Source organism: Molothrus ater, chromosome 6, assembly GCF_012460135.2.
Source record: "Molothrus ater isolate BHLD 08-10-18 breed brown headed cowbird chromosome 6, BPBGC_Mater_1.1, whole genome shotgun sequence".
NCBI classification, from domain to species: Eukaryota; Metazoa; Chordata; class Aves; order Passeriformes; family Icteridae; genus Molothrus; species Molothrus ater.
Window position 1 is genome coordinate 12,273,705 of NC_050483.2, and position 23,751 is coordinate 12,297,455.

Sequence of the window (23,751 nt, forward strand, 5' to 3'; positions counted from 1 at the left end):
TTAGATGTAACAGTACCACAGTCAGAAACAGACTTCAGTTCAATGGCTCCAAGGAGACCCATGTTTAGGGCATTTCCAGTCTATTAACAAAGAAGCCACTTCATAACTCTGATCAGCTTGGACTTTTCAGATTGTCTAGCTTAGGTTATGGACATTTGGAGCCAGACAATTACATTAATTAAATTAATTAAAGCAAGAAGTTTTTCTAGCCCAAAAAGCCAGTGAAACAAAGCTGCACTCCAGCAACTCTAACCCCTATTTCAAATTTTAAATACCTGAAAATGTTTGATCCCTGGGACTCCATAGCAAACTAAGATCAAAACTTTCTGAAGTGAACACCTTTCTTATTCTGACTCCATTCATCAGAAAGAGTCAGGTAGGAAGCCTGAGGAAGGTAAATTCTCCACAATCTTCCTCTTAAAGCATTTGTTTAACATGGAGATACAATCAGGTTGACTAACCCACTAATCCCAGAGCCTACAGTTTTCTAGAATGACTCAAACCAGGATTAAATATTTATAAAATAGTATTTCATTCTACAAATAAACTACAGCAAATTCCTAGTGTAAGAGGGAGGTTTTATCATCCCCAGCCCTGACACTCCACTCTAATTCCCTGCTGCCTTCAGGATGATCCAGAGATCAGAAAGTTGCCACATAAAAATTATAACAATCCCTCATCCAAATAAATACTAGCCATGCAAACCACATTTATATGTCCAGGCACCTTAATAAAGTTCACATAATATCACCAAGAGACACCTTTTGACCCAACTTCAATACATTCAAGTACTTTATTAATACACAAATTGCTCAAATATGTAAATGCCAAACAGGGACTGAACCCAAAGAATGAAAGCTTCCAGAAGTTCTGATGATACTGCTTGTTCTGCTGGGAAACAAAAACCTTGAAGAGACTCTTTCAGACCCAGTTACACATTTTATTTACACTGCCAGATGATTGTAGACATTGATAGCAATGTACTAGTTCCTGTCCTGTAGGGTTTTTTCTATTACCAGTAAATTCCATGGAATTTCTGAACACCAGCTTGGACAATATCCAACATAATAACACTCAATTTCATTAGCAAAATCTGGAGTGCTTCATTTTTCAAAGATTTGTTGACTGATCATTAAAAGCTAATTATTTAGGAAAAAACTATAAAATAGCACTTCTATCTAATAAGAACTATTGCTTCAAGATAAGCACAGCTCTAACAGCTTTATTTGCCCAAATTACATATTTATTCAACTCCAACCTTTTGGCCTTAGATTAGACAGTCTAGACTAATTTTGCAGACTACAGACAATTACTATTATCTTTAAGTTTGGAAAGTGTCATAACCAGAAGTGTCAGGAATGCTGAAATTACAGCTGTGTAAGTGTTATTTAGCCATCTATTTTCATTAGCAAGGCTAATAATTACTAACCTTCCCCCCAGATCCTCACCCAACTCAGTGAAACACATAGCAGTTATTCTGGAGCATGACAATTTTAAATGATAATTAAATAATTGGTGTCCTACCCATGAAATAATGGACTCCTTCAAAGTGTGTTACTCATTCAGGAGTGCAAGCATCAGAGGCTGCATGGTGCATATATTATAATGGTAAGATCTGCTGCAAAATTAATTAAAATAAAAACACACTGGGTAACTTTCCTTTAGAAAAGGGTGTCTGAACAGCTTGCAGGTGGCAAGCCATCAACAAGAAATTCATGCTAAAAACTCCAACAGCAAAACCATACTCAACACACATTTTAACACATCAATTTCTAAAGTTTCCCACACACCACAGTGGCAGGCCATGAAAGCCAGGCTGATGAACCTAAGGCCCACTGGTCCCATGCTGCAGGCCCAGCAGCTCAGTAGCCAGGGGTTTTTTGCACATCCATATCAGTCAATCACACTGTATTTTAAGATGAAAACGTGCTTTCCTCCACCTGAAAGCATTTCTCAGAAGTTTGTGACTAAGCAGCAAAACCTCAGAAAGAAGGAGAACTTGCACTGGTCAATAGGTGTTTTTTTCCATGTGATCTGTACTTGCAGATTTGGCTGCTCTGAGCCAGGCCAGCACACAGGCTCCCACGGGGACCAGGAGGCAGAACAAAGCACTTCACACCACTCACTCCCCAAACCAGCAAAAAGCTCCACAACCTTCATGTCCCCTCTGCCAAGTGAAGTTTTTCAAGAGATTCAAATTTCACCATCTGATTTTTAACCCAGACACATCAAAGAGAAGCGCTCACAACCTCAGTTTGGGATTTAGAGCCAAACAACAAAAACCTTAAGGGTGTTTTTATGGTGGCTCTAACCTAAGATGTCAGGTTAATGCACCTGATTGTGAGAGTGGAAAGGAAGGAAGGGGATCTCTTCCAAGGTGGGGCAGGCTGCGTAAGCCTTTTCTCACTAGGGACAGAGTGTTCAGACCTTCCTGGCACTAAAGCCTTTGTTTTGTCCCACTGCTTGGGCTCAGCGCTCAACAGGTCTGATTCTGACTGATGGGAAGAAAAAGAACCCAGATTTAGCCATTGTACACTGAACTTAGCAAAGCAATGCGGTAAGTCACTCCCCCTTTGGGGCAAGATGAAGAAATCCTACCCCATGAGAGCAGGGAGATCCCCAGCACAGATATTTCAGTGACGCAGGCTGACCTGAGATCAGGATGAGGTGTGATGCCTGTCAGAAAGCACAAGTTTATTAAACAGAGGCTGGTCTCACAGATGTGGACACTACTGTTTCAGAAATAATTGTTCAAATTAATATCACTAACCTCAAAATTCCAGGTTTCTGGAAGAACAAAAGCTCAGAAATCAAATACAAGGTGTGCAAGAGCCCGCAGTGCAGACCGGCGTAACTGAAACAAAGTTTCAGCTGGACAAACCACTTTGGAAAACAGCAATGCAGAGTATTTTCCATCACAGATACCAGGGGAGTACAATGCTTTCCTTTCCAGCCTAATCAGTGCTCACAGAGAAGTTTAATCTTAATGTCCTTGAAGAATGTCTTCATAGTCTCTCTCACTACCAGCAGCAGCAGATTTCAAGATCAAAGGTTTTTACTCCTTCCCATCTGACAACAGCGTAGCTCAGCCTGGTTTTCTCATCAAGTGGCTGAGGCACAGTACAGCACATGAGGATTGTTTACAACAGGCTGTGTAGCACTTCATTTCTGACTCTTCAGAAGCAAAGCCATGTCTACTGGAACTTCTACATTACAGGCAGACAGCTTAAGTTCTTCGAAGAAATACAAGAGGTAAAAGAGAGTTTTATCCTAAATATAAATAAAACCAACAAGGAAACCCAAACCACCAGACTCATGGTTGGGAAGACAGAATTTATGGCTCCACTCCATGTTTTGCATCAGTGTCCCACAAGTCAACCCAAACATGCTGTCCTGCAGCATCTCCCGACCCTGCACCTCGGTGGCACAAGGTTACCCAGTGAGATCACTTTTAAATCAACACATTTGCACAGGGACACGTGAAGCCTGTGTGCAGCCCTAACATTTTCTGTGCCCCTCCTTCAGAATCCACACTCGCTTATACTCAGCTGAAGAGTATCAAACAGAGCAGTACCTCTTTTTCCTGAGCTATTATTTTACAGTGTGCATGAAGTCCCAGCAACATCAGAACCACAGAAAAGCCAGAGGGAGATGCTGTCTGGGCAGAGGATGCTTTCCTGGCAGAAGATGCATGGATGGCCACCCTTTTGTTCCACCAAGCAAGCTCCACACACAGGCCCACCCCAGCAGCACAGCAGACACGAAGCCAAATCACTCACAACTGGAATATTCACTAGGGAGCTTGACAGAGGGAAGTGCTTGAGTAGCATTATCTTCCCAATTAGTCGAGACTTTAAAAGCACAATGTGACCAATACTGTCACAACTCACATACAGGGAAATGTGCACACCGTCAAATTCCCCTAACCAGAAACTACAGAGTGCTTTTACCATTGCTGATCCTGACATGAGTACAATTTCATAGCACAGAACTGGTTATAAGCACTGTCTTGCTAAATTAGCTTGTTAGTGGATCTACAGGGAAAAGGAAGAGATCCTAAAGTCCCAGTAAGCACAATTAAAATGCTCTTAAGCAGTGCCAGAATTCTCAGCCTCAGCAACTTCAGATGTCAAAGGACTGTCAAATGGATACACATTTATGTCCTTAAATTTGATTTAAAATGCTTTTTCCCTTAGTAGTCAGTCTACAAATTTCAGCAAGCAATGATTTCCATCTAAAAAAAACCTTATTTACCAGCAAAACATGTGGTTGTACTAAAACCAACCACAGTGTTTCTTCCCCTTCCCCTGTGCACCTGCAGGTGTAGTACCACTCTTAGTCAGCACCACCCCACTCACAGGGCAGGGAAACACGTAGAAATCTCAGAGGGAGTTTATTTTTCACTTTAAATTATCACAGATACTGCATGGAATAGAAAAAGATGGAAATAACTGACATTAATTAATATCTGTGGCATTGATGTTAAGAATGTTCAAGAAAAGACTGGATGAGGCACCTTCTGCCATGGCCTAGGTAATGTGGTGGTGATCAGTCAAAGGTTGGACCTGATGACCTCAGAGGTCTTTTCCAGCCTAACTGATTCTGTGATTGTTAGATGAATATTTCACATGACTTTTTGAGCTGGAGGACCCACCCCACCGGATGCTAATCCTGGCTGTCACACTTTTAGAGCATGTATATCTTAAAAGCAAGGATTGTTCCACCCCATTGAGAATATAATTAACCCTAAACCACATGCTTTCACAACTAAAGCAAAAAAGCCAAACATCTGCTGTAAGGGAGCATTCTTATTCCACTAAAACCCAGAGACACAGCACACTCAAGGTGCATGTTGGGAGACCTGTTCTGATGTTAAGATCTACTTCATGCCACAAACTAGTTTTACTTGCAAACACCTACTTTCACGCGTCAAAAAGCCACATCTATGATGAACCACATCAAGAAACTGCAAGCAAACATTCAGCTGAGGTGCTACACAATCTAACACCACACACAGTCAACTAATGTTTTTACACTATGGCCATTTATGGTAGCAGTAAAGAAGGCAAATGAAAGATTGGAGCAATTTCACACTGAGCACCATCAGTCCCCATGGTGGAGCTGATTCTAAGTAACAGATAAAAAAACATGATTTGTATCAAACACCACCTCTACAGGCAATCCAGAGTTATTTCAGAAATTCACAGCTTGAGCTACAAGCATTTTCTAGACTCACACAGATCTTAGGATGACTGAAAATCTGTTTAGCATTTTCTTCTCCAACATCCTACTTAGCAGTACATTAGAGTGGGTTCCAAAATAGTTCTCTACCCATTTGTGAGTGAAGTTCCTCCAAGGGGAAGAGGAGATTAAAGATCAAATTAAGAGCAAACACTTCCCATTCAGAAGCACACAAACTGCTGAAGGGAAACAGTGCCTGATTTCCTTCCAGAGCTGGATGCTCAGGCTGAACCCAGACCTTTCTCATGAGACAATGGTATTGTAATTCCTTGTTTGAAGCACAAGTGCTCCATACACCAACCCAGCCACACCTGACCCTCAGACAGTCATTCTCCACTCTTGGTTCTGTCATCTAAAGCTTGTAAACACAGCTTTCCTTAAGTAATTGGGCAAGCAGATTAATACAGCAAACAGGGCTTTAACATCAGAATGCTCTTCCTACAGTACAGCAGCAAACTGTGAAAAATACTAAATGCATCTAGAGAAGGTGAGACAATCAAGCACATGCAAACCCCCACTGGATACAGAAACTTTCTGCACCCTTTCCTTGCTCTTCACCTCATATTAAAAAACTCTGGGACACCATCTATGCTGCAGGTACACAAATCCTGACAAGATGGTATCTCTATGGTATGGAATCCCAAGGCTTAGCAGACCAACCATCAACAGAAAGGAAAGACCTTTGGCTGAGGGATATAGCTCTATGCACATGCTTTGCTTCTTTTGCTCCCTTCCAACTAGTGGCACCATCAGACTACACACAACGCATCTCAGCTCCATTCAGGTAAACAAACCATTTTTCTCATCCTTTTGCAAAAATGTAACTTTATGTGCTTATTTAAACAGATTTGAGCCCAGTTTTCTGTCACCATTTCCTAAGAGCTAAATCTTTGGAGTCACCCAGGTACGTCCACATAAACCTTCAAAAATAACTCTTCAAACAAATTGCACTTGAATAGAAAAAATTCCTCTCTTCCTCTCCTGCTACTCCTGTTCTGAATAAAACAATCTAGTATTTTAGCAGGCTTTCAAGATTTAAGGGAAAATAAGGAAGGCACACCACTAAAAATGCAAAGAATTTATTTTTCTCCTACAGCATATTCACACTGACCAGTTTATCATCACCACCTCATGAAGACTGGCAGACTTTGGGATTTTTTAAAGTGTTGAAGGTGTGAGCTTAGAAACTAAGGGTTCAAATTCAGATACTTCAGTTCAGTAACAGCATATAGTCAAGATCTGCTTCGGGGGTTTCCAGCAAGGTGATTTCCCTTCTGCCCCATGTGCACTCATTCTTACAAAGAATTTACATAAATTCTCAAATAAACTTGTTTTCTAAACTTACAAGCCAGCCTGCACAGGGCAGCCAGACCACATGATTTTTACTTCATTTGCATTAGAAGATACAGGCTGACTTCTCTATACATTATTCTTTTACAGATATCAGTTGAGGAGAAAAGCATTATTATCTGGAAAACAGAGGTGCACATCAGATGAATATAGCTCATAAAAAGAATTAGTAAACACATTGTCTAAGCCACATACAAGGATGATCAAAGGGAAGAAGGACAAGGGCTGATGAAAAATAATTTAATCATGCTAGTTGTATTTCTCCACTTCAGACAAGTGGGTTCCACTAGCAGCTGCTATCTCCCCTCTGATTTTATGTTACTAACTTGTAACAAGTCTTCAGTGAAGCAAGCTACCTTCTTCAGGATAGACACTGTGAACAGGCACTGCCAAAAAGTAACTCTAGTTTGTTTATTACTAAAATATTTTGCCTTTGAAACCCATGTTAGACCAATATGCTTTAGGCATATAGCAAGCTCAGAAAAGAGGACACTTTTATGGATTCCACAAACAGCACAGAAAGGATTAGATTTCTCCACAGCCTAGGACCACCTTCCAAGGAAGATCCTTCTTGTTAATCATCTCAACATGACAAATGATACTTACATGCCATAATGGGCCACACAATGCTAGTTTACAGTCCTTCAGCTTGACAGGACCTATAAGACTTTCCAGGAGGGGAGCCAGTATTCCTGAAATGTAACTCTTTGCTGCTCTCACTTGCTTTTTAGTCCTCTCCAAAGTAATCCCTCCATTCCTCACTTTATTTCTGGAGCCAATAGGCCTGCAGAGGCTGATTCCAGAGTGCAGAAGGGACAGCACAAAAAGGCCTTGCTACCCCATGCAAAGAAAGAAGGCAACCCAAGAGCTTCTGTAACATGAAATGGTAGCAAATATAAAATCCACAAACAAAAACAAACAAAATTCAAGTTGTTCTCTCTGCAAGCAAGTTCATATGACAGCAAAAGAGTAGCTAACAAGAAATAAATTACCCAAGCCCAGTTCAGAACATGTACAGAAGGGACTATAGCAAACCAACCAGACTCACTACATGTGTACTTTTACTAACTCTAACCTCTGCTAACCTGCTACAAACACCTTAACAGCACGTGCAAAAGTGACTTTACCATACATCTAGTAGGGAGGACAGCTTAAAGCATCCTGCCCTGAAGGCAAGAACACACTCCATCATCTAAAGCCACTTGTTTTCATTAGGAAATTGATCTACAGAGCAACATCTGAATGCAAATTGCAACGTGCAACATTCTCTCCTGGCCTGACAGGCACACATAATGAAGTATCGTGTCAAATAAGTAGAGAGCATCATTATTTGATTGCTTTCTTGAGCAAAGAACTCCTGCAAATGTTTCATTTAAAGGTATAAAGAGGCAGCAGTACAGCAAATGCCATCTCAAACTGTGTGAGCAGTATGCAAAGACCTTCAATTTGTTTACTTACACAAAGCAGCTTTAGAATGCACTGGGTTTGATCGGAGGGGTTTTTTTTCTTGGCTTTTTTTTTTTGTTTTAAAAAAACCTTACTGCCATTTCCGCTCCCATATTCTACCAAGTAGAGATCTTGTGGTTAAGGCATTCAGTGAAGAGAAAACAGAGTGTGGAATGCACAGGCAGACAGCCTTCTGCACCAAAAACCACAGGAAAGCACAACATTAGTTTCTCTCAATTTTTATAGATTAGAAACAGGTTTTTCAACTTCATCACACTCAGAATAATGGAGTATTTAGATTTCCAGTAATCATAGGTGAAGCCTTGGGACAGGCAGTCCAGGAACCCTTCAGCAGACCTTATCTACTTGGTGCTTAACTTGGATGTAGCAGAGTGTGAACATCCCTCTGATCACAGCATTAGCACCACACAGCTCTGCCAGCCTTTAACAGGCTGCAAAGCTGATGTTATTTACAAAGACAGGCTGGATGCTACCAATTAAAGGCAAGTAGTTTCTCTTTTGAGCTTTCTTCCAGCATTAGAAAGTATTTTAATTTAAGTCATAAGTCTTAGAAGACTCATTTCCTGTGCATGTGTTAAACTCAACCTTTCATAATGACCAAAACTCAAAGCTGTCTGGAGGGACAGTATGTGTTACAAACATGTGGGACAGAATCAAAGCCCACTAATGCATTGCTGGTTTTCATACATACATACATACATATATATATATATATTTGGGGTTTTGTTTGTTGTTTTTTTTTTTTTTTTAACCAGGAAAGCAGAGTTATAACAAAGACCTCTTCAAGTAAGTTTTGGCACTGACAGCCTACATGTTTCAGGTTTAGGAAATGACCGTCAGATCCTGAAGACATAAAAACAAATCTGGGGAAATCTTCCTGAGAATGGCAGTGGCAGCTGTTCCCCTGCAGCAGCTCACACTTCAAAGCACAGCCTGGAAGCTGACAAAAGTCAGTGCTCCAACTTGGAGATGTTTAGTCAGCAGGAACAGAACATGGGGTTTTGTCCAGGAGAATCAAGCAGCATGAGTCCTTTCCCTGTGTCTATCATGTGTTTTCTGGACTGAGGAGAGACAATCCATTCAAGGAAGAAGTTACAAAGAGATGATAAATAACCAGGTGAATAACGCTGGGCAGTCACAGCAACAGCTCATAAGTCCTAGCACAGGGGAAAAGCTGAGATACTTTTAAATTTCTCACGCTACTCAACTGGCATGGGATTAACTCAAGTACAAAACAGCTACCTAAAGTATATGAGCTGCAGGGAATTTTTAAAGTTTGAACATAAGCTGTTAGAAAACCCAGCCTCAATTATCTAGTCTGAAGCAAGTGGCTGCAGTTTAAATTATTCATCTTCTGAAATCACCCTGAACAAATTCTTCCAGATCACCACCTTCCCTCATGCAGGCAGGCATCCAGTATCTTTTTCAGGAGATTAGCTCAAGAGATGCAGGGCTTTTGTTTATTTTTTTCAGAGTATTTGTAAACTGAAGAAATGCACAGAAGATTGAATTTCAAAGTGCAATTTTAGCTCTTGAACAACAAAAAAAAACCCCAACAAACAAACAAAAACCTCAAATCTTGAGCAAAATCCTCAATTCAATTGGATTTCAAAACCCCAGGTCACAATTTCAACAGACATCCAGATCAGGACAGACTCGATTATTTTCAAAATCTTCTCTAAGTGAACAATTTTATTATCAGTTTCCTTTTTTGGGAGAAAATCTCTGGTGTGTCAGTTGAAATATTCAAGCCCTCCCACAAAACAAGTCAAAGCAGCTAAGGAGGAGGGGAAGCCACTATTAAAAATGTGTGGAATGTAACCTACTGGGCAGAAGGCAGATAATGGGACAAGGAAGTTGACTTCTTCAGATCTGAGGCTCTTTTCCCACCAGCAGAGGCACTGGGCAGTTTCAAATTTACAAATGCTAGTGAATTTTGTCAACTTTTGTAGGATATACATGACTAAAAATAGTTTGACAAAAATAATTTGTCAAATCTGCCAGTTACCGGATAGACACTACATCCATTCTAATGGGTGCAAAAACTTCTAGACAGCTAAAGAAAAACAGTTCTTTAGCTACTTCAAAAGCTGATCTTTCAAGTGTCTTTTTTAAATTCAAAGAAGTTGAGGTGTCTGCAGCAATAGATTTGGGTGTACTGCTCCAGCAAGATAGAAACAAAGCAGAAACTCCACATGAGACAAAACATTTTCTATAGTTAGTAGATTTAGGTCACAGATACAGGAATTCAGAAATGCCTCAGGTTTTAAATATCCTTGATGAAAGTGAAGCGCTCTGTTTAAAACATCTCCTAGCACTAAGCAGTGTTCTCAGGACAGATCAAAGAGCAAACCCACTGCCAGGCAGTCTCAGAGATGTGCAGGCTCCCACAGCAGCTGCATCAGCCAGAAGACCACACCTCAAAATCTGAACAGCTGCCCTGACATTACAAGCTGAACCTGAAGGAAGCCAAACCTCTTGCTGCATTGGCTGCTCTGACACAATCTGACCTCTGAGAGGCTTCAGCTGAACACCCTCTTTTCTGAGAGCAGGACTTGCTCATCAGGATTTCACACAGGGGGCATTTCACCACCCTTCCTTGTGCCCTCTGCAAGAGGAAGAGCCACCCCATAAGTGTCAGCCTGCACCCCAGAACAGCTCAGCTTCCCCCCATTGCACAAGGCTGCAGCCACATCATCTCCTGTGGTTCATCTGCTGCAGAAGCAGCTGCCTGTCCCACCCACCCTGCCTGCACCAGGGTCCCACCATGGCTCTGTTGGTCCCCATGAGCTACAGAGAATTCTCCCAGTTCTACCTGGATGTTTGTGAGCCTTTCTACAGCATCACCCCGGGGCTGACATGGTATGACAGAGCACATTACAAACCACGTAATTGCTAGAAGCAGGAGCATCTTAAATTACATTACAGCAGAAGGTCTGGTTTTCATGTAAAATTTAATGCTAAAATCATGCTCAAGAAGTTACAGTGAGCAGCCTGACTCCCTTCTGATAATTTCTTGATGATTCTGGAGTGCCCCCAGAGAATTAAACCTCCTGTAATCCAGGTGTGGCATGCAGCTTAAACGTGCAGTTATTGTAGCAATCAAACCAGACAAGAGCTTTAAGGTTTAGCACTCCTTCAGTTGGTAGTATCACTTGTACAACATAAAATAATATTGTCCCAACAGCTAGAGAAGCAGTTAAACTGACTCAAAAGAGCTGGAAGCACAAGACTCCAAACCAAAGCTTAAGTAGATAACAGCACTGTGGCTTGGTGACAACATGCTAAGAGCCATCAATAAAAGCAGCAAGGCAGGACATTCAAAGTGGTTGGTCCACTGGGTGCCACAGAACAATTTATTTCCAGAAACAAGAAAATCCCCACCACAAACATCCCTCTTAAAGCCCCTAAAGAGACAGAAAGAAGATTATCTCCACAGTTAAAAAGTTCTCCTTTAAATATTCTCAGATGGTAAGACAAGGCACAGTTGGTTAACTTTGCTGATGTGCTAAGAAGGATCTTGTCCTCACAGGTTCACTTTTAAATTGGAGGGTCTGGAAAATGCTTATCATGGCATACACCCATCAGAAAAAAAAGCTTCAGAATTTGCTGCAACACTGCAGGAGCGCTGCTGAGCACAGGAGGATATCACCTCCATCCATGATGCCTTGAGAAGTCCCATCAGGAGGCAAACCTGCTTCACAAGGAGGGGGAACATCAGTTTAAGGAAAATCAAAGTATGGGAAATCAAAGTGATACAGCACATATGGGTGCACCTTGGTAACCTCTCAGGACATGGCCAAGATTCAGGTAACATAGTTTGGGGTCTGAGAAGGGGCAGGAGAATAGGACGCAAAGGCAAAGATGCTCTGTTTCTGGAAGACTTCAAACACAAGCTGCTGGGAAAAAAATCCTAAGCAGCAACTGAAATTGCAAGGCAAAGTTAAAATACACACATTCTTGCATTCTCAGTAATACTGGGTCATGCAATAATGCGTATATTGCATTCTGTTCTGGCTTTGCTATTCTATATATCATGCAAAGCCAGAATGCAGTTAAATACATCCCCATTACTTTATTGGGTTTTGCTAATGAAGGCTTGTGAGTGTGAGCTAGTAGAGGAAAGCACTGTAGGCTTCTTTAGTAGAGCTGGCAGCACTTCTACAAGTATATTATAGACAGGTACCTTTTAACATGATCATAAAGCACCTTCTTAAAAGGAGGGAGAAACACAGAAATATTATGAACACAAAGTTAAGTAACTCCCTACCTCAAGCAGTGCATATTACTGTAATCCCACTTATTTTCCCTGCATAGAACAAGTCTAATAACAGAAGAAATTTAGTAGATCATTTTTCTACCCAAAGATGCCAGATTTTTCACACAGATTTATCACTGGCATCCTACCATTTCATGGTCTACTTACCACATATGAAGCAAAACACTCAGATTTGCTTGCAGGTTTATAGATTTAGGTCTGCTTAAATGAGGAATACTGAAGATGCCTGCAATATGAGCTAAGTTGTTAGTTTTGTCAGGAAAACTCAAAATGGTAACAAGAGTGATTTAAAAATTTCTTTTCCTAGCAAATATAACTGGTGACTCAACAGTGTATCACTACAGTTACAGAATACTCTGAACAGGACTGGAAGAATAATTTGCTGTTAAGTTGTGTGGAAGCTCAAGTTTATTTTCTGGCTTAGAAGACTTGAGGAAAGTGACACATTTGATAGTTATTAATGTGTGTACCCACAGCTAATCTGCTGAGAAATAACACTTCTCAGAGGTCCCCTGAATAAAGATCTTTGTGGAGCACTTCGCTTGTGAGTGTTACACTAATTTTTTTCTTCAACTGCACCATTTTTACGTGTCAGTGCTAACATCTAGTTAATTATTAAAGCACGCTGGTCCCACAGCCAGCACTTTATGCTATCTTTAATAGTGCCCTTCTGCATACATTCCTATCTCCTGAACTCATTCCTATCTGGATTCACCGAAAACTACACTTCACTTTCTGCTCACAACTGAGAAGGTGGTGCAGGCCTGCTTAAATGAGCTCGACTGCCAGATGAAGTTGTTTGCAGAGCTGCACAGTGAACCAGACAGGGTAACTGATCCTGGGTAAAAACATTCCCTGGTTATTTTTAACTCCGATGGCTTGCAGAGTTTCGGTGCACTGGAGGGAGTAAATAGCTGTAATGGCAAACTGCTGTGGCAGCAAGGGGACCCTCTGAACATTTTTCCTTACTTGTAGTACTAGCTTATCAAATTAAACTTTCAGCTACAGCAAAGCCCTGTTTCTTCAGGCTTGAAGAACAAAAACATTTCCCCAGCCTTGTGCCTCCCCTCTGCCAGTCCCTTCTAAAAAGCAAACAATCAACTTGCCCTCGCTCTCAAGGCCCTCCAGATCCCATCTGCACCAGCACAGCCCTCATGGTCACATATGCAGCCCTCACTTGCCAACTGCACTCCTGGAGAGCTCCACACAAGCCTCTTCCAGAGGCACCTTCTCCTCTTTAGTTCTTTGTGAGATTTAGCATGAGCACATTTGTGTGTTACAAAGATTCACTATGAACTCCATCATCCAACAGGATCTCCCTCTGTAAGCAGAGTTTATGGCATTTCCCCATGCAACTAGAGAAGTGCACACAGTCCTCCTCAGCAGCCCTCACTCAGTCAGGTTTGAGGCTCTGCATAAGTCCAAGTTCTCCAGCCTTTCCCATTCCAGCAGCAGATCAGAATCCCCAACCTCGCTGCAACAACAGCCCTTGCACACAATGCTTGATTAGTCTCAAGATCAAGCAGTTCAAACGTGAATATGTGACCTTCTTTAGCTTAACCAAGAACAGTCCAGGCACAGCAGCCCAGCCAACCCTCTTAAAAACAACCCAGTGAAAGCAAGCAATCTACAAAGAAGTAATTTCAACCTCACCAAAGCTCCATGCAGAAGCACCCCTGTGTATCATGAGCTTCACACGCTGGGATGCGACCAGCTTAAGTATATGCATGGTGAAAAAAAAAGTAAGAAAAAACAAAGCAAGCATATTAAGCAAACATCCCTTGTCTGCCATCTGCTTTAAGTAATTAAGTTATAAGAGAGGAAAGAAATATTTTCTTTTGTGTTACCTGCTCCCATTTCATGCCCTATCCCAAACCCAAGCTGCAACCACACTTGAGCTATAAGACAGAGCACACAAAATAGCAAAGAAAAGACAAAAAAGAGACAAGAAAAAAAATTGTTCAGTCAGAGCATGTCTTCATAAAGAAGGATACAGTTCAAGGTGAACAGAAATGGTCTCACTCACTGTCCAGACAGAAATAACTTAGTTGGGATCTAACTAGAAATTTGTAATAGCAGGCTACCACTGCTCTCTTAGAATTTCAAAACAGAACTCCAGCAACTTTGTACAGCTTTGTACTTGGAGGCCAACATCCCCTAATTGCATTATTTGCAATTAAACTTTTCAATCTGGTTCCCTCCTACTCCTCACAGTAAGTTTGTCTTGGTTGTTCAAAGCTGCACCCAGAAACCTCTGGACGTGTCCTATGCACAGCAACAAGTTTAAAAAAAAATTAAAAGTACCAATTACAAGCATGACTTCTGTTTTAATGTTGGTTTTACATACTTCTTGAACTAGAACAAGAAGTGGTGCATTTCTCTGGTTCCATTTTCCTTTAACAGTGCTTTTTGACCATAATTGAAGACAAGACTACCAAACCGGTGCAGTTAAGCCACCTGAATTGTTGGAACAAAGGGAGAAGCTCTCTGCTTGTGTCACACCAGTCTAGACCTGCAGACTGACTAATTTGGGAAGGTCTGCAGCAAACCCAGCTTCCTACCAGCCAGCCAGAAGTCTGCTACATTCCACTTCACGAAGCTGGTATTTATCTTTGGACACTTCAAGGAGTTCAGTCACAACATTTGCAGTGCCGGGAATGCTTTTGGTAAGTGTGAACAGGTTGCACAAGGTATACAAACATCAGCCATTTAGGCCCTTCCAAACTCTTGGAATATAAGGGCCCTACTTATAAGAGCCACCCTCCACCACCACTACTGAGCACTGGAATTCAGAGCTCCAGCCAAAACCAGAGGCAGGAGCCTCTCCCTCTAGTACGGGAAGGAGGCTCAGGGCGAGAGGCCAGCGGCTGCCTATTCATCCCTGGGAGTGCAAAGGCCATGCCAGGCAGAGAGCTGGGAAACTGTGCCAGCACTCCTTGTGCAAGTGGCAGTAGAAGACGACCTGATAACCAAAAGGTACGTCAATATTTACTTGCTATACAAGCAACCGCTGCTAGGAGCTAGCGCACAGAAAGGTGCTCTCGGACTGCCACATGGGTTAGGTTATCCCAAAGGAATGTCACTTTGGAAAAAAATCTGTAAATCACTCAAAACCAGAACGGTGAGTATCTCAGAACTTCAGCACTGCTCCGAATTTATGGCAGCCTTTGAACGCAGCTCAGCTCTACCCTGTGTGTGCACTAGTACGAGGCACGAGTGCCGGATAACAGGATTCATTATGCCACTGCTGGCCATACTGCAACACTCACATGCAGCCTGAGGTTTCCTGCTTGCCTGCAAGGCAAGCCTGAAGTCATCTACTGCATTCCCAGGCTGTAGATCTGTAACCAGAGCGAGCCCAGACTTTGGCTTGGTAGCAGTGCAGCAGGAAGCAAGGAGCAGAGTGGTTCAAGTTTCACAAGAGGGGTGACGAGCAGCCCTTATTATTCCAGGTGACTGCATCACAAATCCTTTGTTTTGATTAGGATTTTTATTTCCCACCTTTAACCTCAACAGATGTCGACAATCAGTTGCTCCTGAACCGTATTTTGTCACCTTGAGTTAGTGCAAGGAGGCCCCAGGCTTTATCTCAGTGTGAGCATACCAGTCCCAGCGTAGCCCTGCGTGAATCTGCAGTCTGGAATCCGTGGCATCTTATTCCCTTAATTTGCCTGAGTGCTTACTCCAAGAGCATTTTCTGACGGTCACCGAGGGTTAGTCAGAATACCCAGAAACTGTGGAGGGATTTGCACATCCCAAGTCCAGCCCAGGGAAGTGGGGCACCAAGACATCAGGGTCTGTCAAACACCCAGCGCACTGGCTCCAACACCAGCTGCACGTTCAGTTGTTGCTTTTCAATCTACTTTACTACTCTATTTTGGAGCTTGGAATTCATTTGTAGAGCATAAAATTCAGAACAAGCCGTTTTGTTGCCCAACAGCTATTCCAGAGATAAAAGACACTTTGAGATAACCCACCTTTGGGTTTATTGCTAGTTAATGGGAACAGTCCTGTGAAAGTAGCAGCTTGGAAAAGAAAAAGGGGAAAAAAAGCCTGAACAACTGCTCACCCATCCATCTGCAAGTCATATGCCTACTTTCAGAAAAAGTGTCTGGTATTAAAATTCAGGAGTCAAAAATCTACATGCAACTCACTTTACTCACTAGCGAGTGGAACAGTAAGCTCAGCTCCAATCAGAATTTAAGGGCAGTAGGAAAAGTATTTTCTTTTACAAACTTGGCAGCAAGATTTGAGCTTGTAAATACAGCATGAAATCAGTAAACAAATAAAAAAAGCCCAAACACTGAAGCCCTACATAGATTTTGTATCATGTTAAGTGTTTTAGCAGTTTCAAACATGTTCATGCCTTCCACAGGTAACATTAAGCTGACTGACAAACTAAGCTCAACTCAGCCACACTGAACTACAGCCATTCAATATCATCTCAAGGATCAAGTGACATTTATTAGCTGATACATTCATACAAATCACCAAAGCCTACTCAGTATGCAAAACTATACATGTCATTGTCACAAAACAAAAGCCATCATTTTACAAAGAGGAAAAAGCACCAGGACAAAAATTTGTCAATTCTGATAAAAAATAGACAGTATTTTGCACAGAAGACTTGAGAGAATAAAATATTAGTGGCTTTCTTGCTGCATACTGCTAAAACTAGCTATATTTGTTCAGTTTCACAAAAAAAAAAAAAAAAGAAAAAAAGCATAAAGTAAATGGCAACTGCAGGATAAAAAAAAATCAGAGGGTGATTAGGTAGTTACTAGGCTGTATTCCCTTTGAGCAAGGAAATCTGAATATTACAAAGGGCTGAGTTACAAGGGAATGTGGGGTATTTTGTGACAGACCTCTGCATGACAGCTGGAGAAAAGCTATTGTGGCAACAGCTGTGTGCTCTGCACAGCTCATACTCCCAAATACCTCAGCCTGCTAAGAGGCCAGTTAACTGGCTGCAATGCATTTTAAAAGTTTTCTGCCTCTTGGGATGTGAGCATGATGGATTATTTGTGTATGTTTTCAATAACAGAAGGAATGCTTAGTTTTACCACTTAGCCTTTTACAAAATGCTGTGGTGTAATGCTGAACTATCATTCACTGCTGCTTTCCTAGAGTTTATAGCTGCAACATCCCATTAACTCTCCTCCACAATTAAAACATCTTCACTTCCTGTCTTACCAGTGCACAGGCTCGACAGCAGTAAATTCATCTATCATATCCTGATTTAAAGGAAATGATCTGATATTTCCAGGATGAAATCCTGGCCCACCAACAGCAATATCGAGCTGTGTGTACCTCCCTAGAGGAAGAATTTTGAGGAACACACTACTCATTGATCACTGAAAGCTTAGATCTGCTAATTTGTACTCTAAAGTTACTCCGAGGTGTCAGATGAATGTCTGAGAGGTGAGCCCAGGCAGTTATACACAAGTGACCAGTTACACCTCACTTACTCCTGCACTGCCCTCATTAGCACAGTGAGGCTGAACTCAGGACACCAGAGAGTTTCCCTTGTATGAGATGGGTTTGCTCACTCAGCCTCCTTACAAACACCTTGCTGTTTCAGGCCAGACTGAGGCACAACAATCAGCAGGAATTGTACTCTCACACACAGGACAGCAAGCACAGGAGCACTCTGCACTGCCCTAACCTCAGCCACTGCTGCTCCTGCAGGAATGAATGCTCTCTGCTTTCCCTCCATCATCTAAACAAGGCAGGGAAGGATGAGCTGCACAGACATCCCAGAAAGCTGGCAAGAGAAAGAAGATTAACTGGTTCTTCTTATATCCTCACTTTCTCATGTTTCCCTTTGTTTTATCTGAAATCAAGGACGAGTTTTCCCATTTTCAAGTATGAATCCCCTGTTGTCTTTCAAAGATACAAGGTAAATTGCAGCACATGCTTCCTCATGATATCCTATCACCACAAAAGTCTGATTTACTGGAAAACAATCAGCACCAAAGTAAAAGCTGCACTTGAGTACTGACTTACTGAAAATTAAAAAGGAAAGCAATAGCAAGTATAGAAATACTTGCTAGTAGTAAGAAGCAAAAAGCTTTCCTTTTTAAGCTTCAGTTGGTGACAGCCTTGTTTTAAACACAAGCAATAAAGAAGCAAAAAAGAATTTAAATCCTCCACTGACATCAGGATCTGTCATGCAGCAAGAGCTAGTACTGATCCATGTTTTAGTGAAGGCCACTACACGTTTGTCACTTAATCCTAAGAAATTCCAAAAATGAAGCACGTGACTTGCTTGTAATCAATTTTAAAACAACTTGGAGCAGTTTCTGTGCAGCCTTAAAAGACAAACAACGTATTTGGCAACACACTGCTGTACAGAAACTACCCAGGTGCCTGCATGGCAAAGCACACACTTGATAACATCACAGCTTTAAGAGCTCAGGAAGACACTGTGGGATATAAATAGTACAGCAAGCCTCATCTTTTATTGTCCAAAACCACACAGCAAGCACAGAAAGAACACAAAACTCTTCTCTAAGGTACCTGAAGTACTGTCCAGGTCTTTATTTCCCAGCTATTTTTGTTTGGTTTTGATTTGGGTTGTTTGGGGTTTTTTTAAGGCTGAATTTTCTGCTAAACTTCACTTTGCAGTGGCAAGATTTTATCTCAGGATAAAGCTGCCGAGAGGGCAAGAAGATGGAGATAGCTTAATGCAAACTGACAATAAGTTGTTTTGAAGAATTCACCCTCAATGTGTCAGCTTAACACTACAGTGCTGCTCCTCAACACTCCTTCAAAGTGAACTATTTATTTTTCTGCTGTTAATTTGAAAAGATCCTTATACGTGGCAAAACAGACACAGGTACCTCTTCTGCAGATATTTGCTAAAAGACAAGTGTCAGTCATAGCACTTCGCCCAACATTTATATCTATATTTAATAAAAGCTCAAACTGTTAGGTTAAAGAATTAATTTCTACAAGCAGTCAAATATTGAAGCTATCCAGTACTCAGCAGAACCTTACTGCTATTTAAAAAGATGGCTATACAAAGGCATCAAGTATGAACTTCCCTTTTTTTCCTTACATCTTTAGTAGAAATTACAGCTTTTTTGTTGAGAAGGTAAAGTTATCCCAAAGCCCTCAAAGCTGCCTCAATCCAGAAATCCCTTCAGCAACATTTCCCAAGACTGAAGCCATATCCAGCTGCACACATGACTGCCACAGCGAGACACAGGCAACACCATCTAGAGCAGCAGTGAACGGCACCCTAAACCAGCTGCAGAAAACCCAGGGTTTAATTATCTCCATACACAAGCAATGAGGAATTCAATCCACACACTGGGAGCACTGCAGTTATTCCTGCCCCTTCACCTCCAAACAGACCCACCAGCCAGTGTTCTACCAGGAGCTGACCAGCCATCTACACATCTGACAAAAGACACCTGTACAATACATCTCAAAAAATACCAGTCAAACTAAACTAGTTCCAAAGAACTAATTCTCCCAAAGGGTCCACTCCTTTAATGTTCCGTATAATACTACATCTTGTAAGCATTCCAGCATCCAGTACTCACCCAAAAATTCAAAGTAATGTTTTCTATATAGTTAGTTAGTCTGCGCTGCAGAGCTGGTGGTTAAATTCCTAACAGAGTAGTTGAGCTAATGAACACATGGATGCATACGTGAATGAAAAACCCGACTGAAATAAAGAAATGGTCTATTTCCTATCAGACCACCCAACACCTATTTTGCTCTAACAAAATATTAGTGGAGAACATCACTGCCCCAAGCATTAAAAGACAGGTCTGCCCCGCTGTCAAGCAGCCCATCTTAGGGGTAGGCAGAGCATGACCGGCTCTCCACAGTGGAATAAAAGAAAACAAACAAGAAGCCATGCTCTCCAGATTTGCTGCTCTGCCGTCAGCAACAGCAGCAAGCAGAACGCCAGTAGTTGTCTCTTGCTACCACCATAAACAGAGGGAGAAATGCTAACAGCAACAGGGCAGGGGCTGAAAATAAGTAAAGGAGGTACGGCTGAATTCGTGGCGAAACACTAAAAAGGGATCTTCCTCGTAACACTGACGCGCACCCTTTGTATCGCTATTCTGGCGTGGTTTTTACTGAAAACGAATAGACGAGAAAGTTCAATTGTCTACAAGTTGAACAGCAGGCGCTCCGAGGCTTGGTGGGCGCTGGCCGGTCCCGGCTCGCACGGCGTGCCCCGCCGCAAACACTCCTGCTCTCGGGGGGAGCGGCGGGAGCTTCCCGGCCCCTCGCCGGCCTAGCCCAAGATGCTCAGCCCGGGGCAGCTATTTCGGAGCCGGACGCCGAGTGTCACCGCTCCCCGGCCGCGCCTGCCGCTTCCCGGGCGGAGCGCGGGGCCGGACCCCGCCCGCGACACCGGAGCCGCCGGTCCCCAGCGCCGCGGCGCCCCGGAGCCCAGCGCGCCCGGCCAGCCGACCCCACCCGGCGGCGGCGCCCGGCGGGCCGGGGGCGGCGGCCGCCCCTTCCCGCCCGCCCTCCAGAACCTTCCCGGGGGCTCGCAGCAGCCCCGAGCCCCTCAAGGTCACGCCGCCGGCTCCCCGCCCCGGGCTTCCCGCTGTCCCGCCGGCAGCATCCCACGGCGCCGCCGGGAGCTGCCGCCCGCCGCGCCGGCTCCGGCCCCGGCCCCCCCGCGCCGGGCAGCGCCCAGGCCCCGGCGAGAGGAGCGCTTCCCCCCGGCGCCGCGGCCCCTCACCTGGATGAACTGGATGGTGAGCGCCGACTTGCCCACGCCGCCGCCGCCCACCACCACCAGCCGGTACTTCTCCTGCCCCGGGCCGTCCCTGCAGCCCGCGGCCATGGGGGAGCCGAGCGGGGCGATCGCGGCAGCGCCGCCGCGGGGTCCGACGCCTGCCTCTCTCTCTCCGGCGCTCTCCTCCCGCTCCTCCTCGTGCCGCCGGGGCTGAGCAGCCGCAGGCCCCGCCGATTGCCGGCAGCAGCAGCGCCCGCCCCGCCGTGCGGTGCGGTGCGGCAGCGCCGAACGGAGCCGAGCGGAGCGCGCAGCACCGCCCGCCCCCGCAGCCAGGGCGCCGCGGCACTAATGGCCGCCGGGGGCGGGGCCCGCGCACCGCCATGCTAATGAGGGGGCGGGGCTTCTCCTATCTGCATGCTAATGAGCGTGGTATATCCGCGGGGGGCGGGGCCAGCGGGGAGCCGCCGTACAAACGGCCGCAGGGGGCGGGGCCAGCTCATCGCCATGCTAATGAGCTGTTGCATATGCATGAGGGCTGCCCGGCACGCCGCGGTGTTTGTGTGGCGCGGGTGGTGGCGGCCCCCGGGTGTCCCCTCCGCCCCCCTGGCAGACAGCGCGCCGCGGAGGTAATTAGCGATGTCCCCGTGGGCTTTGGTGGGGCGCCCGTCTGAGTGGCTCATCAACATTAATGAGGCTCTGGATGCCCACGGGATGGGAGGGACGTGCTGGTCACCGTGCGCACAGATGCAGAGCCAAGGCGCGGGGAGGTTTCAAGCCCGAGGGTCGCTACTGTCGCTTCCTACCAAGAGGGAAAAATGGGAAAAAGTCATAGTGACTGAATCCCTTTGCCACTCTTCATCAGGTTTCCTTGTGAGCATGCATGTGAATGGGTTTCTCACTCATTTAAGCCATTCAGATCAAGTCCACCCTCTCCTCCGAGTGTCACCCACCGCTGGATGTCACAGCCCCATATTCATTCCTCTCTGTACTTGGTCAGTGCGTGGTGAATTCACCCTGGGCATCTCCACCGCCTCTGCTGGGGACAGGCTGCTGTGATCTTCCAGTGCTGTCCTCCCCTTTGGGTAATATCTTACTGCCCAGGGTGTTTCTGCACACCCAAAACTCGGCAGATGGTCATAATACAACAAAGCAGAAGTTTTGCTTTTCAGGGAATTTTCAGGGAATTCCTTCTTCACTTCCTCTCTCCCCTTTTTGTGAAGATATAAAGCAACAACTCCATGAATATCTAATCTTGTACACCTGTACACACGTGCATCCTTTTGCCAACACAAAGCTGTTATCATGTTCCTGAATGGCATAATCACATCAGCAAGTTGAACACGCTCCTCCTCTCCACAAACAAAACTCCAGAAGTAGTGGCCATGCATGGAATCCTCACTGAAGGGACCTGCCCTGTTCAACGCTGGAGCTGTGTGGGGAGGCAGGGACAGCAATCCATGCAGCCTCCTGCTTTTTCACCCAAGAAACCCAGACTTTCAACGTTCAACACACATTTCAGCTCTGCACCAAAGGAGGGGAGGATCCCACAGGCAGGAAAGAGCCTCCTTCCCTCCACAGACCCAGGACAGCCCTGACAGAGATCCACAGAGAAATTACAGCTTGTGGAGTTAATTAGGAGCTAACATGATATCATATATACACATGGGGGCAAATCCATGCTGTAGCCTAATCTTAATTCCACTATTACCCAATTTGTCATGCTGAGCTTTGCAATTCTTTAACTGAATTCCTCTGCTTAAAACCCCAAAACTTTGAAACCAAGAACAGCCTCCTTCAACATCCGTTCTGTCTCAGGGGAGAAGAGTGTCCGACACACAGGAAACAAACTGCTACTTTGTGAGTTAATGGTGTAACTGTGTGAGAAGGAGATACTTTGTTCCCGGGACTCACAACGGTATTTCGGAAGAGGAATGCCAGCGCTCAGGCTCAGTTGCCTCGGTATTCTCCCGTAGTGATAAACTGCTTTTTCACATCCGTTTCCTTATTGCCCATGCCAATCAAAAGTAAGGAACAACTCACACAGGAAAGAATACGTAGCCTAATATTTTCCAGTTTGGAAAAAAGATAAGTGAGAGGGAGATAAAGCAGAAGTCTGTAAATTCCTAAGCAGCATAGGGAAGTTGAACAGAGAAAGCCTCAAAATAGGAGAACTGAGGGACACTCAGTGATAGTAGGAAGAAACAAGTTTAAACAAACAAAAAAGGACAAAAAAGGACACTGTTTTCCACAGACACAATCAATGGCACTGTGGAAATCTCTGCCACAAGGGACTGTGGAAAATGAAACTGCCTGCGAGTGACAAAAGGTTAGACAAAGTCACAGAGCAGAAAGCAGCAGAAAGCAGCCACTAAGCACAGTGACCAGGGACTCAGTTTTGATTCGGGAAGCCCCTAAAGCACTGGCAGCCTGGAGGCAGGTTTGCTGAACAAAGAACACACTTTCTTCTCACATGTGCTGGTTCTGGTGTTCTCTCACCTACAAATCAACTACTGGCCACTGCCAGGATCAGAGACCCATGAGAGTATTAATCCAGCAGGACAAGTCTCCTAATTCTTAATTACATTCTCTAGACTAAGAAAAATCACAAGTACAGATTGTGAGGAAGTGAAGCTGCAGCTAATTTATCAAGTATTGGCTGTTTTTTAATCAAAATACAGCTACAATCTCACAGTTGGCCATTAGT

At 44.0% G+C, this 23,751-nt stretch overlaps 1 protein-coding gene across 1 annotated transcript in view; it reads right to left on the reverse strand.

Annotated features, from left to right (window-relative positions):
- Positions 1-21,354, reverse strand: part of RRAS2 (RAS related 2) — a 42,117-nt gene extending 20,763 nt beyond the window's left edge. Inside the window, exon 1 of the mRNA XM_036384848.1 lies at positions 21,051-21,354. Coding sequence (XP_036240741.1) covers positions 21,051-21,155 — 105 coding nt within the window. The 5' untranslated portion in view covers positions 21,156-21,354. The remainder of the gene's footprint in view (positions 1-21,050) is intronic.
- Between the last annotated feature and the right edge of the window lie 2,397 nt (positions 21,355-23,751).